The 17779-nt window shown below is 34.6% G+C and overlaps 1 protein-coding gene across 2 annotated transcripts in view; it reads left to right on the top strand.

Moving 5' to 3' along the window:
- Tnpo (transportin 1) overlaps nt 1–16765 on the top strand; it is a 71862-nt gene extending 55097 nt beyond the window's left edge. For both annotated transcript variants that reach the window (XM_067091507.1, XM_067091509.1), the window contains 5 exons: nt 195–290; nt 6116–6191; nt 9425–9599; nt 9804–9915; nt 11407–16765. In XM_067091507.1, the coding sequence (XP_066947608.1) occupies nt 195–290; nt 6116–6191; nt 9425–9599; nt 9804–9911 (455 nt within the window). In that variant the 3' untranslated portion in view covers nt 9912–9915; nt 11407–16765. The remainder of the gene's footprint in view (nt 1–194; nt 291–6115; nt 6192–9424; nt 9600–9803; nt 9916–11406) is intronic.
- The last annotated feature ends 1014 nt before the right edge of the window (nt 16766–17779 follow it).

Genomic DNA, 17779 nt, shown 5'->3' with positions numbered 1-17779 from the left:
CATTTCCTTTATCGATTTTTATGTACTAAAACCCTTGAATTATGTAAGATGCAATTTAAATATGAAATTTTTCTACATAGTTACTAAAGGACTGCTTAATGCATTAATGTTGAAGACTCCAAATTTTGTATACTGTAGTAGGTGTGTGTGTAATTATTGCACTACATTTTTCTTGCACCATGCTTGTATTTCAGGCACAGAGATGCGTGTTTACATCAACTTGGTCTTGAATGACTTAATATTCATCATAAATAAACCAAACACACCAAAGACGCTTTTAGAAAACACGGGTATGTATCAAGTAATGTTTAAGTTGGGTATTTTATTTAAAATATCCCTTTGTTTGTTACTAGATTACTACTACTTATGGACTGAGATGAGCTATAATTTAGGCAGCAAGTTGTTTTTGTAGGACTTACGGCCTTTTATTGCTCCTAGACATAATGTAGATAATGGAAGATACCTATCTGGATGCATAAACACTTTGGCTGACCCACTAGACTTGTAAATTTAGGATCTTTTTACTTCTGTACACGATTAAGCAGTAAACTTTTGTGGAATCAGTAAGGCATCTATCTGTATGGATATTGGTTGTGAAAATAGATATTCCAGTTTTTGAGCATGTAATGAAAATGTTCCAAAGAATTTTGGGGGGGAATTAGTAGCTTTTATGACCAGTTTGAGTCTTGGGACTGTTTGTCAAAAAATGTTATCTTATCAGGTTATGTGTATTCATTTTAACCAGGCTGTTATAAATTGTAAACAGTCCAGAAGCATTAGTTTGAAAGGTCTCTCACTCTCTCTCTCTCTCATATTTGTGGAAAGTACGGTGTTTTAAGGCATTTTAATGTTCTTTGTAATGTGATGGTTTAGGGTCAACTTGATAGTTTGTGAGAGTATGTGGTGTGTATGTCATTTTGATAGATTCTCAGAATCTATCAAAATGGTGTGTTGAATGCTTTTTGAGACTTTGAGGAGAATGTGTGGTATTTGGGGCACGTTGATAGTTTCTGTAAAATGATAGCATTTTGGTGGCATTTCAATAGTTTGTCGAAAGATGTCGTCTAGGGGCATTTTGATAGTTTGTGGAAAGGGGGTGTGTGTTGGGGCAATTTGGTAATTTGTGGAATGGGTGTTCATTTGGGGCATTTTGATGGTTGTGTGAAGTATGGTGTCTTTTGGGATATTTTGTATGCTTATTATTTGCTGTGACTAAGTTGCAGTTTGATGCCTTTCAGGATTTTATGAGCACTGGTATGTTCTGAAAGAGTGGGTTTTGTTGGATTACTGTGGGATTATTTGTTGAAAAAATTTTGTGTGCAGTTAGTTTGTTGGTGTTGGCAAGATGGGGAAACATTTTTAACTGATTTTTGGCAAGCTTTTGAAAACCTGTACATTGAAAGTGTTGTGAAGCTTTTTGTTGAATTATAAGAAGAGTGTGATTTAAAGTATTATGATGAATCATTGAAATAGGAAAAGGAATTAGGAAAACATTAACTCTTTATTTGCCTGTTTTAAATAGTTTGTTGCTTTGAGTGTTATTTGGGTTTTATTTATAGCCTGCGTGGAAATTGGAGAGTGAAGTATTGCAAGCGCAGAAATTATGTGCAGAGTACGTTCATTCATAGGGAACTGTTAAGCTGTTTTTGCATTGGTTTACTGCTCCTTGTCCATTGAATATTTGATTCATAATTATCATAGCCTGAGCATTTCTTTGCTAAATAAGCAAGTACAAACTTAGCCATTGCTGTAGGATAATTTTTCTTCTGTAAAAAAGTTTTGAATATACAACTAATGAAGAATTCCCTTAAAAGTAATTTTTCTTTAGCATGGTAGTATGCAACAGTATGGCATAATTTGGTTACATACTTTGGTAAAGTTTTTCATGAGGTGGTTAACAGACATGAAACCAGTTTGCTTTTTTGAAATTTCATTTTACCATATATTCAAGTTTTAAGTGCTTTCAAGATAGAGGAAAACTTGTCAGTGGCATTGTTTTGGAAAATTTCAGACCTTTTTAAATGCAAAATGCTTGAAAATAATTTTTAACAGCTTGTGTGCATGGGTGTGAAAAGAGAATTTTATATCATGAAAATGAGCCTATTAATTCAGAAGTCATTAGAGGTTAATTTGTGGTTAAAAGCAAATTGTATTTATTTAAGATAATTTAAATGTTTTGAGGATTGGCTAACAACTACTAGTAAATATGGTTGCTTAAGCCATTCTGATCCACAATTTTATTTTAAATTTACATCTTGTTTCTCATGGTGGAAGCCTTGATACCTATGAAATGTGTGGCTTTCTTGGTACTTGATTTTATAGACAGGGATGGAACTTTGAGTGAAGTAAAGAATTTATTTGAATTAAGTGTAATTCATACATGATTGAATATTGTGAACATTTCTTGACAGTCATTGATTGGGAAATAAATAACCTGGCTATGCAAGAAATTTTGCTTAGCATTTTATTTCTTTAGGATCTAATAAAATTTTGGTGTAGACAGAATTGGGAGTTTAATGTTCTTTTAGTAAAATAAGCATATACCAAGTTCATGATCAGTTAGTTAAACTGAGGTGCTTGACCATTTTCTAGTAAGACATTTGACAGTTTATGTGGAATCCCATTGTATTGTTCGATGTGTCATGCTTCTGGCTACCCCATCTGAGTGACGGCAGTAATATCTTGCATCTGTACTCCAGAGGCATTTCTACTTAGTACTGTATATATAATTCAATTTGCACAAGCCTGTGTTCTGGTTCTAAAAGAGACAGCATGTAGATTTTAGCAGTTTGCAGTTTGTGGAGCTTTATGAATGAAAGAATGAAGCTTCTGTATTTCAAGTACAGTATTTCTTTTTGCAGGAAGAATGAACAGTTTTGGTTCAGTTTCTTGTTTTTGTATAGTACTTGAGCATAAGCTCCAAGATTGCCAACTCCAATTTCCTCTACCTTGACAGATAATGGGAATAAGCATAGATTGAATAAATTGAGATTAATTTTTTACTATCTAAGAAAGCTGTGTAGATTAGAATATGAACCGTCTTGCCAGTCTCCTCGTGGATATTCTGTTTTCTCAAAGAGAAATGGTGTAACTTATGACATGTTTAATTTTACTCTTGCTTCTCCTTCCTTATTTCTTTTCCTCTTCCTACCCTTCACTTGTTGCTTGGTTGATAATGTTTTGCCTAATGCCCTTTGAAGAGTAGTTTGTATGTTGAGTGAAAACTAATTTTATTTTGTAAATATTCTCTACAGTTTTCTAACATGGGGACTCTTCCCCTTTTTTTCTTGCTTTCTTCTTGATCAGTGGTAATTGTTATCCTGAAGTACTGTAATTGTAGAGACCTTGTTATGGTACTGTTGTTTTCTTTGGATAAATGTCATACACGTTCTGCTTAGACAATTTTTTTCTACTTTACTGCAAGCAGCTGGGAGTTAATGTGCTCTGCTAACCTACCCCTATATTTTGAAATGATTTTTTTCCCTTTCAGAACATAACACTAATCCACGTGTCCATCCCCATGTACATTGTTCTTTTCTGAAATATTAATATAAACCCACCAATAATTGGATTTTAAATTTTTAATAATGTACAGTATATATATCATAGCCATGGAATCGATATAAATAATTTTTGTTGATCGTTAGTCTGTATAACTGGGTTATGCATGGCCCAATTACTCCATTCTTGATGGTAGTGTGAAATTGTGAATGTTGGCCATTTACTGGAGGCCTATTATCTGCACCAGTAAACATGGAGGGCAAGGGAGAGCTTTACACTTAATGGCACACTGTTATTCCTGTGGGTGCGTAACTTTTACAGAGATTTGTTGAATCTCTGTCATGTTGGGAACATGTCAGTACTATTAATAAATAATTGGAAATTGTGCATAAAATTTTCATTTACTTTAAATGGTAGCAGTTGCTTTAGGTTACCAGAAAATTTTTCAGTTTCATTCTTGTCTAGGAATTTATTTAATTAGTTGAAATAGGTTTGTTGTTTTCACTTTAAAACAAAATACGTATTCATAGGCCTAATATTGAAACAAATTACTTATTCGTAGGCCTAATATATTACTAGGATATTTTAGTTATTGTTAGTGAAGTACTGTGAAGAGTACTTAAAAAATCTGTCAATATTTAATAATGCCAGGAAACAAGGGAGATTACATCAGCTTGCAAACATTGATATTTACTTCCTTTATCAATGTTGAATCATTGAAGTGATCTTGAAGATTCCCAGAGTAAAGGAGGTGTGGAGAGCTCTAATATAAACTAATCCTAATTTGACAAACAGAACTGCTGGACACAAAAGTACAATACCAGTAATTTGCACTCTGTCTTGGTAGTTATTGTATTTCACACCCTTTGTTGCCAGTAACTACAGGCTGTCTGATTGTCGGTCCTTATTTTTAAATTAGAATGTTAACCAATTGTATAGAAAATGGTAACATAAGGCAGCATTCATGAAGGTTAAATAACTGAAATTCAGAAATCTGTGTGTGGGTTGTGCATTTGTGCAACTTTTTCTTAAAATGAATTGGTACTCTTGGCACTGCTGTTGGAATGTAATGGAGCACATTGGTAAGTGCTTCTTCCTGTTCATTCAGAAAGAAAATTATGGTGTAAGATCTTGGTGGGGTGAGCCTTTCACTTGAGGAAATTCGTTGCAAGTGTTAGAGTATAGAAATTTGAACTTGGTTGTAAACTGTTCGTGAATGCACCTTATGTAAAATTGTTAGCAACAAAGTTGGTCAAGGCATTTGATTCAGAAATAGTGAGTGAGTTACCAGTCCCATAGGTATATAAACCATTTATCTTATTTTAACCATTAGTCTTAATTAAAACTGCAGTGCTATCCTCCTCTATAGGCTGGAAAACAAAAGCTGTTGCTGGTTATTTTTTGTTCCAACATGTGCTGTCTTGATTGTAGGTGGATGGTCAGAGTTGTGCACTCCTATTGGTCCTTGGTTCATTTAGTTACTTTTTATGCATATTAGATATTAAGGGAAACTTTTACATTGCCAATTATTATTATTTTTTTTATCAAAGTCATTTTATTTTGACAAGCGAGTTGGAAACACGCCCGAGCCTAAATTATATAATGTTTGAACAATCCTTTACTCTGGGACAATTTTGTGTTGCTTTCATATCATGGGTTGAGTAGTGTAAAAAATATGTTGAGTAGCATTTTGGTTTTTTTCATAAGAATATATGACATTTACTATTTACGAGGATTCTGATTTTGATACAGGTTTCATGCTCAACAATTACCCAAAGCACTCCAAACATTCAAGTTGTGTATGTTGTCCTTGTTGGGTGTTGTAATGGGAATATTTTCTCCAAGCTGTTTAGTAGTTGCATATTAATGAATATAGTTTACAGTAGCATATTAGGGAAAATAGGCACAGGGAGCATTATTATTTAGTAAAATTTTTTTTTATTGATTTTTGAATTTTGAGAAAGGTAAGTATTCAGTGCAATACCTTTAATTTTGTAGGGATATTGCAGCTATTACTCCCTTAGTTGTGAACTCTTACAAGCTTAAATTTGTTTTTCTTTAATGAGTACTTGCCATGTTATATTGTTTTACATGATCCACTCAAATGGTTCTACGAAGGAAGTACCACAAAGTCTAACCTTTTGTTTTGCAGTGTTTAAGTTACTTTGTCACAGACAATAGTATATAAGATCACAGTATTTGTAATTATAGTATGCACGAGAATTTTAGCTTTTCCAAGTAAAAGTATTTTAGGGAGATGCTTTGCATTTTGGTTTGACCAACTTATACCCCATTTGAAGGGAGCGTTATTTTGTGATAGTTTCGTATCCTTTGCCTCTCCTTTATAAAATAAGGTAATTTATACATTTTATTAGCTAACCTGATGTTACTTATTATTTATTCTTATTACATGTCACTTGATGTAAGTAAATGGTATTCTTTTTATTATTATTATTATAGTTATATTATTGCCTTGTCATTTTTATTTGTACTTAGTTATTAATTGGTTGTTCTAATTATTATTGTTAGTTATTTCCCCTTATGGGTTTATTATTATTATGTCATGTTTTTTTTCTCCTTTTCTTTTCTTCCTGCGTGTTGCTGTGCTCTTTAGCCATTACTATTGGACGGCTAGGCTATGTCTGCCCAAATGAAGTGGCCCCCCTGTTGCAACAGTTTATCAGGCAGTGGTGTGTAAACCCTCGATTTCAGTTGTATTATCTTTTAGCATTATTATCATTCCACAGATAATGTTTCTAGAACTTCATTTATATTCCAGCCTTTTTCAGATCCTCCCTCATTGTTAGTTCAGTCTGTTCTTTTCCCCTTTTGACATGAGAAAGGAAAAAATGGAAAAGTATTATAATGCATGTGATGTGTTTCAGTTACAAGTTTTAGGTCGGGTTGTTGTCAAAATGAGGTTTTAGAAAGGTTAAGGTACATTTTTTTTTTTTATAGTTTTTAGGTTATGGCTTTAGGGTGTTTACTCTTTTATTTTTATTTTTTTTAGTCACTAAACATGATGGGTAATATAGTAGTAACAGGATCTGTATAAACAGGATTAGGCTAAAAAGAAAAATCCCAGAAAACTAGAGCCAAGGTGGGAATGCAGGCAAAAAGTGTATAGTACAAGGAGTAAGTGGAGAGAACTGCTTGTGTAAGCCTTTAAGCAAAACCTGACAAACTACAGTATTGATGATGGTAGGCTACTCACAGCCAGCATAAGTCTGAGATGCTTGCAGCAACTTGCTGCGTAACACAGCATTTTATTTAGTGAATTAGGATTAGGATCTTGGTTGCTTTATAAAGTATGGTATTTGAAAATAGGTGGTTTTACTGGCTGCAAAATGTAGTTAATGTTGAAAAATTTTCTTAGTAAGAAATAGACAAGATGGTAAGAGGAATTGTGGAATTTTTGAAATTTATGGAGTTGGTAAGAATTTTGTTGGATTTTGGTGTAAGTGTTTAGTTGTAATTAGTTTTAGAGAATATACTTAGAAATAGTTTTGGTAATCAAATTCTAATTCACATTGGGATTGAACCAAGAACTCTAAAATGAATGGTAAGGATGCTGCCAGCTGACCCACAGAGACCATAAAAAAGTTTGAACCAATAGTTTCAGTAGTGTGATCGAAGGAATTAAAACAAGCAATCATTACCATGTGTCAGGCTTGTCTTTTTGAAATACCTTGGCATACACTGAAGCTATTTTAATTTTGTAGTTTACCATTGTAATTGACAGCTACACATATGCATTATATGCTCATATCACATATTTATTTTCCTTGATACATTTAGACATGGTGCCTTTTTAGTTTTAATTTTATGTAATGAAAGCCACAAGGAATTGCTTTGGCCATTGTCAGTAGGCACTTCACTTCTGCAGTGTATTGTGACATATACAATTTAATAGACACTTTCAGTTAACTGTTAACTTTTTTTCATGTTCATTCCTTTTCTAAGAATTTTTGTTTTAAGGCTTATCTTTAGTGATCATTCCATCTCAAAGAAAATCTGTAAGCATAGAAATGTATGTGGAAATTAAATTTGGCAGCTGTCCCCCCGAATATTTTTATTTTTTATTGCCTATTAATTAATATTGTCAAGTTCATTTTATCCTATTTATTTTATCCTTTGCAACACCATGTATTGGCCTGCAAATAACCCTTTGGGTTGAGGATTGTTTTTAGATATTGTAAGAGGAAGCCAAAGCCCTTGTGATTTTAGTGTGGCATCAGTGAGTTTTTTTATTCTCTCCTCACCAGCTGCAGAATCTCCCCCCTCCTCTACACCCCTCCCCCCTTTTTTTTTTATTTAGCCTGGTGTCTTCTCTCCCCCTCTCACACCTTTAACAGTTTGTTTTACCATATTCCTTTGATACTTACCTGGGTTGCGATTACACTAGTGTGAAATCTATATATATAGGAGGTTCTGGTTGTTTTGTTTTAAGCTTTTGTTATAAGTATAGAGCAGAACAGCTTCACAGTAATATTTTGAGATTGTCCTAGTATGATTTACATTTACATCTGTGACTGGTAAACTCTTTAATAAAGAGTGAGAGGTGTTGTTAGGGTCTGAATGTCTTTCAGCAGTAACAGTTACTGAATTTTTAAGTACCAGATAAAATGGTTAAACCGTACATTGTGGAAATTGTAAGGGTAAAAGTAGATTGTCGGAAGTGAGGAGTTACAAATGATATTGAGATATGGGTGTTGACGGCAAATAATTCAGTGTGTTCTTGATTGGGTATGGACTTTTATGTGAGGAAATCATAATACACTACTTAGATGTTTAGGCCATAACTTTCTAAAAACGTGGTGCAATGGTGCAGTTATAAAATGAAGTGTTGAATGAAGTTTATTGTTGTTTATATAAGTAGCTGCCAGTCTTGATTAGCATTAGGGCAATGATTGGAAAAGTTTTTTTTTTTTTTTTTTTTTTTTTTTACCACTGATGTTGCCTTTAAAGTGGAGGGTAGGTATGTTACAGTGTGTTACACAAGTTATTGAATAGGAAGCTTTAGTTGGATTTAGGTTTATTTTGAACTGAAACAACCAGAATAAGATGTATTTTGTTTCAGTTTTATACTGAAATATATTGGATTATGGTTTTAACTACTTTTTAATGAGAATTTTTTTCTTCGTGGCCCAGGATAAGTAATTCTGTTGCTAGTATAGAAATGCTTTTCCATGTGTTGTATTTTTTCCCTAAGACTAGATAATTGTTTAAATAGTAGATTAATTTTCTTTGAGACCATTGCCATTGGATGACTGCCAGGTAGATTCTTTTCTTGCTTTTTAGATTAGGCAGTCATTGGGTAATAAAATAATTTTCTGCTTTCTCATGTTCTTTTTTTTTTTAGTTTTGATTCTTCACTATTTTTCATAGCAAATATTTTGCTCCAAATGTTTCGTAAGTGTGACATTTTTCACTATCCTTTAATTGTTTGAATTTATGCTTATTAACTTCAGAGATTGGTGTTTCCTGTGCTTACCTTAGAACAAATTTCTTCAGTTAATTTTATTTTTTTAGCATATTTGTCTGTGTCCTATATTTAACAAAATTGAGTTTGAAGTAATATTAATTTATACCATTACAAACCTCTTTGGAATATAGTAATTGTTGTAGTTTAGCTTAGTATGATTATTATTAAATACAGTATTTTTAGTTTCACCCAGCTTCGTAGATTCATTCCCTGTGTAGAGAATTGGTGACATTGATGTCCACGGAGGTTTGGGTGGAACCATTTTTGTGTGTAGTTGGTATTTTTCAATAGTAATGAGAAATTATCTAAAAATGCCTTTTTTTCTCTTTCCCTTCGTTTACTTCGTTTTGTCGTCAACGGGGTGACTCAATGTACCTGGTCTTTTCTTGATGTTGACGGCACTTCACACCAACGTTCCTTACGTTGAACCCTACTCAGGTGTATATCACTGCGTAATATTCGAGATAATGAGGAGAAGGATTCAGCGTTCCGTGGGGTATGCAATATGATCAGTGTCAACCCAGGCGGAGTTGTGGAAGACTTCATTTTTTTCTGTGATGCAATAGCATCATGGGTGAATCCAAAGCAGGATTTGAAAGAGATGTTCCATAAAGTAAGTTGACTTAATCTTAACAAAGGGTTTCATTGAAGTTGTTTTTCATTTGTGTTTCTCATGTATGTGGCAGTCTGTTCACCACACATATATGGCACTCTGCTCGTTTATGTGGTTTTTATACTGTTGGGTAACACTGTTTGTTTGTGTAAAAGCATTGTTAAGAGTTAGTATTCATTGTTAATTTTCTTTTTCTTTGTGAAGATCTTACACTGCTTCAAGGAACAAGTTGGCGAGGAGAACTGGAAACGCTTCACAGAACAGTTCCCACCGCCATTGAAGGAACGTCTTTCCCAGCATTATGGCGTTTGAGCAGGTCTGTTTTTTCTAACTAAAGATATTCTCTCTCTCTCTCTCTCTCTCTCTCTCTCTCCCCCAGTCTTGTAGCTTGGTGTTTGTGTCCCTAGCCCACGACTGGATGACCACTATTTAAATCTTGAATTAGTAAGAGTTATGACAGATGGTCACATTTCCTTAAAATCCACTGCCTGTGTTAACTAGAGCAATGAATTAAGTTCATAGTTATAAATGTGTGTGTTTTGCATGTGTGGAGGAAAGAGAGGGTAGAGAAAAGTAGTGTGTTCAGTGCTCCATCAAAACATATACTGTATCATCAGACTGGGAGGGTCTTCATGAGGTAATCCTCACTTAAATGGGGTGAAACGACTCTTAGACATATACTCTCTCCCCATCTCTCTTTCACATTGGGATGGATGCATTTATAATCAATGCATTTCCCTTAAAAGCAGTTGACCTTTTTTCTGACTAATATTTCAGTCATACAGTATATTTGATTAACCCTTGAGGGAGGGGCTCATTATATATCATGCAACCCCCCAGAATGGGCAAACTTTAAGGTTGGCCAATTTAAGAAAAAACGCATCAGTGGAAAGCAGAAGATATGTAAATGCACGTGGTGTAAGAAAAAAATAAAAAAAATTTTCCTTACCTTCCACGTGAAGTTGAAAGTGACTATTTACAACCTTGTGTGGGGCCTCTTTCACACAACACTCGTAAATATTACTAAGTTATACACGTTTTTTCTAATAATTTATTTTATTATATTTTGTAAAATTATGATTACAGCTTACACAATATCATAATAGATAAGAAATAAAATCGGTAACAAATTCCGAGCATATTTGTTGTAAAATGTTTACGTGAATTTACTGAGATCGCGAAATGTAGTAACTTTTTTTTGGATTTATACATGTTTTTTCTAATATTTCTTTGCAAAATTACAATTATAACTGACATCATATCGTAAAAGATAAGAACTGGAACCAGCCGCAATCCCTGGGTATATTTATGAGCAAATAAATAAAAAGATATCTTGGGAGAGAAAGGCGCAAAACATTTCCCCCCTTCAAGGCAAGAACAACACTAAATTCCATGAGATGCCCACGACTGAGCCAAGCTGAATTCTTGAGTTGCCACAATTCATTTATGGGCCATTGAAGTATTGGAAACTTTCTCGCTCAATACAGCCAAATCGTACGGTGCATAGTATTAATACTCCTCAGAGAGGATCTGTCCACCACCCAAAACCTGTTTTAGATCCTCTATTGAGAGGATCCGTCCATTAAGGGTTAAACATTGCTACATTGAATTGATTTATTGTTGATAGTTAATTGTTCCTTGCTGAAGAAGTCTGTTGAGTGAGTGACATGTGAGTTTAATATAGTGGTGCATGAAACTGATGGGTAAAGGATAAATAATTAGAGCCTGATAATCAACTACATATAAATATGTTGTACACAGACATTGAGATATTGCCAGGATTGTTTACTTTTTTTTTTCTTTACAGGTGATGCTGCAAACATGTCAGATTCAGAGCCCAGGATGAGGGAATTAGTGTCCTGGCCGAGCTCTGTGGCGTGTGCAGTTAGGAGGCCTGGGTGTCCGTTTTAGCCGGTACCCAAGTGCCTGGGAGGGGGGAGGGATCCTATTCTTCTCTCAGCCATTCTCCTCAGCTCTCCTGCTCTGTGCTACTGCTGTTATGATATAGAGATCATTGTCTTTGAGAAAAGGAGTTATCATTTCTCAGAGTACTTTTTGACAGCAGATCCAAAAAGCAGGTGAAGGCGAGAGGTGGCTGCCGCACGCATTATGGAGGGAGGGACTTCGCGGAATGGGTGGGGTAAACGCGGAGGGTGGGGGGGTCAGCCCCTGGTGGGAGGGTCTCCGGGTGGGAGGAGGCTTGAGTCCCCAGCACACAACATCAATGCCCACTCCTGTGCACCACCTCATTTTATAATGAATCTTTTATAAGTCAGGGTGGAGGCAGCTGTGTGGGTGCACCACGTGGAGTCTACCTCAGGCTCAACTATAAAGTGTTTGTCACTCAGACCTCACGAGATCACCTCACGCGTGTAGGTGTAGCTAGTGATTTATTATATTTTGTAAGATATGTAAATATTAATGATTTATTTTGTATCATTTTCTTGTATGTCTTTCCCTGTGCCAATCATTTTCCCCACAAGTCATTGTTGTTTAGAGCATGGTAGCCTTGTGTCATTTTTATTCTTGTTAGGCCGTGGGGAAGAATTCCAGTTACTGGATTGAATGCAGTGGCAAGCAGTTGTATAGTGAGCTTGAGGTAGTATGTGCCTCTTTGATAATCGGTATACTTACCAGTCTGAGTAATCCATGTCCATTTCTGATGGTAGTGACTACGTAAAACACCCAGTATGGTGCTATTTTGAATTTGAGAGGGTGTGTATTTATAAGGAGGTCACCAGTCTAGTTTTTATCGAAATAAATCACTAATACATCAATTCTTTTCAAGTTTTTTAATGTATCTCTCTACAAATGATATTGATTTATATTAGTTACGGGGAATTCATACTTAATTTTTCTTAAATTTTTCTCTCCCACTGGTGTTCAGGCTGGTAGATGTACTGCTTTTTTTATGGTTTAAGCTGCATTGTCAGATTCCAAGAGAATTCCATATCAAGAGCGTAGTTGCTTGTGCAAAGTTCTGCAGCGCTGTACAAAGCAATCTCGCCTGCCCCACGCTTGGAATCGATCACTGCAGAGAAAATCATATTTCGTTTTCCCAGTGCACATTAGGACTTAAATGGAAACGACTGTGATCATAGTGATTTCAATTTAATTTTTCTATACTGTTATACGAAGTTGTCACTACTTTTTCTCTTGAAAGACTTTAATACACAAATTGATATAGAGGGTACATGCTGTGCAATAGATGTTACTTGATCTAATGTTATGAGAGGGGTATATTGCAGGGGAAATATTCAGATATTACTAAGTGGGACCCTTTAGCTTCATTTAATGTAGGAAAAAGAAGGAAAGGGGTTTTGGGGGTTTCTTACTTCGATATGGCAAAATTTGTAGGTTTAAGAGCCAAAGAGGGAAGTTCTTCTGTACTTGAAGATTACCTTTTTACAATGAGACCATTTCTTCAATCAGACACTTTACCTTCCTAAGATACATATCATCTTTATACAAACACAACTCTTTGGTTCTTTTTACAAGGGGCTGAACTTATATTTTGGAATAGGTGAAACTATAAAGAGGGCTATCATATTTTGAGAATAGGTGAAATAGGGCTTAATGAAGAGGGGCATTTTTATTTAAAACCTTAGTTATCATGAAATGGGATCCATCGGGGGCAAAATAGGTATACTGTAATTTTCAACATTAGGGGCACCGTAAAGAATCCTAAGGAGGGCTTTGAAGTGTATAGAGACTTGTATCTGTGTTTTGTGATACCTTGGAGAATTGGTTATTTTTTAACTGTTCTATTGTATATCCAAAATAATGAATATGTATTCTCAAAATAAAAGCCTGAATGCTTGTTCTAAGGTTCTCACACAGTAGAGATACTAATCACTGTAGACTTTTGGCCCTCACTTTTGTCACTTTCTGAATTCATAAATTTTGTAAGGGTTCTCCTGGCATTTGTAATACCAATGGATAATAGGTTAATTTTTGTAGGTGCATCCATCTGTAATTTTGGATAGTAGCATCCTCAGAATAAGGTGTTATTAGTGTCAGGAGAAACCCCTGGTAGCAGCTTGTTTGGTGTATCCGTAGACAAATATTGTCCATATGTAGTGTTCTTTGCAGTGTTTCTTGCATGCCCAAAGTAAATGGTAATAATATTGCAATGTATTGGGTACTAGTTGGCTGCCGGGTATTGTAAAAATAAAAATTAATCTATTAGAACAGAGGTTGAAGCTGTCATGAATCTGCTCGTGATTTTATTATGAGGAATTTTTCTGATTTTACAATGGGTTGTTGAACAGCTGAAATTTGGTAATGTGTTGAATGTATGGTACTTATTTGTTGTCATTGGACAAAAAGCAAGCCTGTGTTTGTGAACTAAATTTTATGATGATGGTTTTGCCTGCAGGGTTAACTATACCCATAGCAGTGTTTATTGGTCAGTGGTTCTTTTTTCTTGATATTGGAAAGGCTTGATATGTAGGAAGCAGTTTATACCTCCAGTTCTGAAAAAAGTCAAATCCTTAGTGGTAATGATGCTTTCAAGTGGTGGCAGTTTGTGGTGTTGCAGTTAAACAGTTGTGCATTACAGCTGTTTTTTCACTACTACATCTACAGCCAAGCTGCTACCAACTGCGCATACCATAGGGTTTGGCATAAGGCAAATTTCATTCTAAAGGCAAAAGAGAAAATAAGAGATCAGGAAATTGAAGTGACACTTCATTGTCACTTTTTCGCAGGCCAAAACCAAAGTAACTGATCAACAAGGTGTAGTGAATTAGGTTACATCTGTAAAGTGATGTGACTGATCATATCTACATTTTAGATGTTTCTATTAGGTTTGGCATGCCTTGGCATTATAAAATTCGAGAATAACAGTGCTTATGCTTGACAATTCTCTCTTTTTGCCTGAATGAGTGAAAATGTCTCATGTGGCTGTGTAGTGGTTTGTGACCCTTCAGGCACTTAAAAAAGCTATTACATAAATTTTAGCCCCAGTCTTGCCCAATTGTATTTGCCCAGAAGAAATTTATCCTGTTTTTCCCCTTGCTCTGTATGAGGGGACTCATATGTTTTTAATATTTTCCACTTATGGTTGCATAATTGTGACTACTATTGATTACTTTTTTTTATCATTCTCATCATTACTAGTAATTGGTATTAAGGATGAAGTTTGTCACCCTTTTGGAGCTCTTGTTTGTCCTAGACTCTGTGCCTTAAAGTTTAAAAAAGTATTCCCCCTCATAAGTCAGAATTTGTTTGCTCTTATATGTGTGAACACATTGCATGCCTGTGTTTATTGCGCCATTAATACAAAATGTTACGGCTGGTAAAGAGAGGTTGCTCCAATAATCTTTTGGTGTTACTTGCACAGTCTCTCTTGTTTTCTTGGAGGCTGTCCTCCAAATTGCACCTTGTGAGTCATCCCAAGCAACTAACCTCCACCTCTGTATCCGAGAGAGCAACCTGGAGTCAGAATTTTAGAAGCGTTCAAGATGGTTAGGAATGAGCATTGTGTGTAAGATTACATAGTATGGTGAGTGAGGTGGATAAGTTTGCTGCCAAGAAAATTAAACTTGATCCATTTGTATTAATATTGTCGCGAAGTGATTCTCATTTATGTGATAGGCCCAGTCAAATGACTATGCATTTTGATAGGAAAATTTGCTAGGCTATATAACAGGAGTCATTTGGCAGTTAGGATATTCTCTCCGTATATCAAAGGTTACCTTAGCTACTGCTAGGAAAATTGTTAGGCTCCATTTCTGATATCGGAGATTTTCTTTTCTTCCTTCCATAAATTACTATGGCTAGGTTGATGATAGGTTGTAGGAGAAGGGGAGGGATGGAGTGGCTAGAAGTATAGGAATGGATAGGCAAAAGTTAGGAGCCGGGTGGGTGCTCATTGCATTCTGTTGTTGTTATTTTTCTATCTATTGAGCAATATTTCAGTACTGTTCTTGAGAAAGAGAAGTAACATCAATGTATGCATTTAATTTTATTTATTATATTCACTCTGGGAGTGAGGGTGTTTTGAGTGAATGACAGCTTCTTAATGTTAATTCTTTGACAAGTTCGTGCATACGAATTTATTTTAATGCGGGTCCTCTCTCTCTTAGTTTCTGATCATGCTCAGTGATGATACTAGAGTTATTATATAGTTATGGTCTTAACTAGTCATTAATATGTTAGGGATATGATTCTTCGCTATTTTTATTATATTTTTCAGAGATGTTATTAGGCGTTAGGTTAATTATATCCTATTTTTTGCTCATTTGTCAATGTTCTAGTACAAATATTGTTATTGATATATCAGTTTTAATTGTTTTTGTTATTTGGAAGGTGATCAATGGGAAATCTGACTTTCTGATTCCAGGTGTGCTGTTACTCTCTTCAAAATTTTTTCGTAAAAGCTTGTGTGGTTAACCACTGTATTCTTCAAGTAATCTGCCCAAGGATGTTTTCTTGTACAAATTTTTTCTTTTTTTTTTTTTTTGCTGTGATAGGTGTTAAATCCTAATTTGTATACAATTGTGATAAGGTCGCTGCACAAAGTTAGGCTCGCAATGTAGGTACTCCTTTATTATTAGTACTTATCTGCTATTACCCAAACCCACTGTCTGGGCAAGTGTGCGCTAAACTACAACATAACCATCATTAACCTAGAATAATTGCATGTCGAGGGCTGCCGTTGCTAGGTTTGTTATTCTGCCAGGTATTTGGTATATTGTGGTTAAATTGTAGGATCCAGTTGTTATCAGTAACTGAATAAAAGATTGATTAGCTGTTGCCATACATTGTATATGCGTTGTAAATGATATTGTACATAGGGAGATATATTTTGTTTTGATATAGATTCCTCTCCAGATCTGTTACCTTTGTGTGTATGCTTTTTTTAAGTCCTTTATCATAGTCCTTGCATTCATATATAGGGCCTAAGTACATTGTTACAAATTAGTCATAGAAAATTATAGTTTTCACTTCCCATTGTTTGTGATATTCCTTGAACTGAAACACAAACCAATCATGCATTATGACGATATAGAGATAGATAGTCTTTTCACCAGGTAATTTTTTCCATTGAATGTAAATAAGTTTTTGTGGCAAATGGTGTGATAAATGATACAAATTGGGTGAACAAGTATTGTACTAATGATATTAAGATTAACTGTAATTAAAAGTTACATAAGATTTAATACTCTATTTTTTACCTTTATTTAGATTGAGGAATTTATGCTCTAAGAATTTTTCTTACCTTAAAGTTAGATTGTCATTCCCTTACATTTAGAGGTCATTGCATTCATGTTTTGTGTGTTAAACTGTAGCTGCTGAAAGGTTCTCTTAGCCTACGGTTAATCAGATTTGAAATTTATTCTGGTGAGGTGACTAGAATTTTAAGTTTCTAGGGTATTTTGTGGTAATTTTGTCCCTATATGAGAAAATATTTTGAGAGTATTGTGCTACAATTCTTGAAAGCTTATCTATATTGTTATCTTTTATACTAAAGGTAGTTTACATAGTTTGTGAATAGCCTTGTACTTTGAGAATTCCATTTTACCCTTGGGCAGTACTGAAGTCTACATGGTATTCGTTTTTAAATAACTATCATTTGTATATAAAAATAAACACTGCTGTGTACAAGGACTTTCTAAATAGTGTCCTTTGTAAAGGTGCAAAGGTGGGGTTAATGCAAATAAAAAAAAAAATCCTGCAGATTTTATGTTAAAAGGAATATTAGATTTTGTAACTATAACAACCAAAAGCAGAAAGCCGAGTGTTATGGCTGAATGTCAAAATGAAGCTTTAAAGCCGTTATATTGCCTGAAAAATAGTTTTTGAAGTGACCTAGAATCTGCAGACTTAGTTTAAATTACTGTTAAGGTGCAAAACCAGTCTCATTCATGTTAATTTTGCTATGGTACAGGTGTGGTGTGATGTATGTCCTTGCAAATAGAATCTTGGAAGATGAAGATTAATCTTGAAATTTAAAGTAAAATCTCAGGGATGGTACATATTAAAAGTTAAAATGGACTAGGCATATTTTTTCTGAAACTTTCTCTTCTGTCAATTTGTTGTTGTATATTTTGAAGGGTTTACAATTATAAAAATCTGACATTTGTTTTGGGGGAGTAAGCTATGATTAATCCTTGTCTGTCTGCTAGGTCATATACAATCATATCTGATAAGAACTTTTGTTAATTAGTGGTGCA

The sequence above is a fragment of the Macrobrachium rosenbergii genome, chromosome 48 (assembly GCF_040412425.1).
Source record: "Macrobrachium rosenbergii isolate ZJJX-2024 chromosome 48, ASM4041242v1, whole genome shotgun sequence".
NCBI classification, from domain to species: Eukaryota; Metazoa; Arthropoda; class Malacostraca; order Decapoda; family Palaemonidae; genus Macrobrachium; species Macrobrachium rosenbergii.
This window is presented reverse-complemented; position numbering and strand designations above follow the sequence as displayed.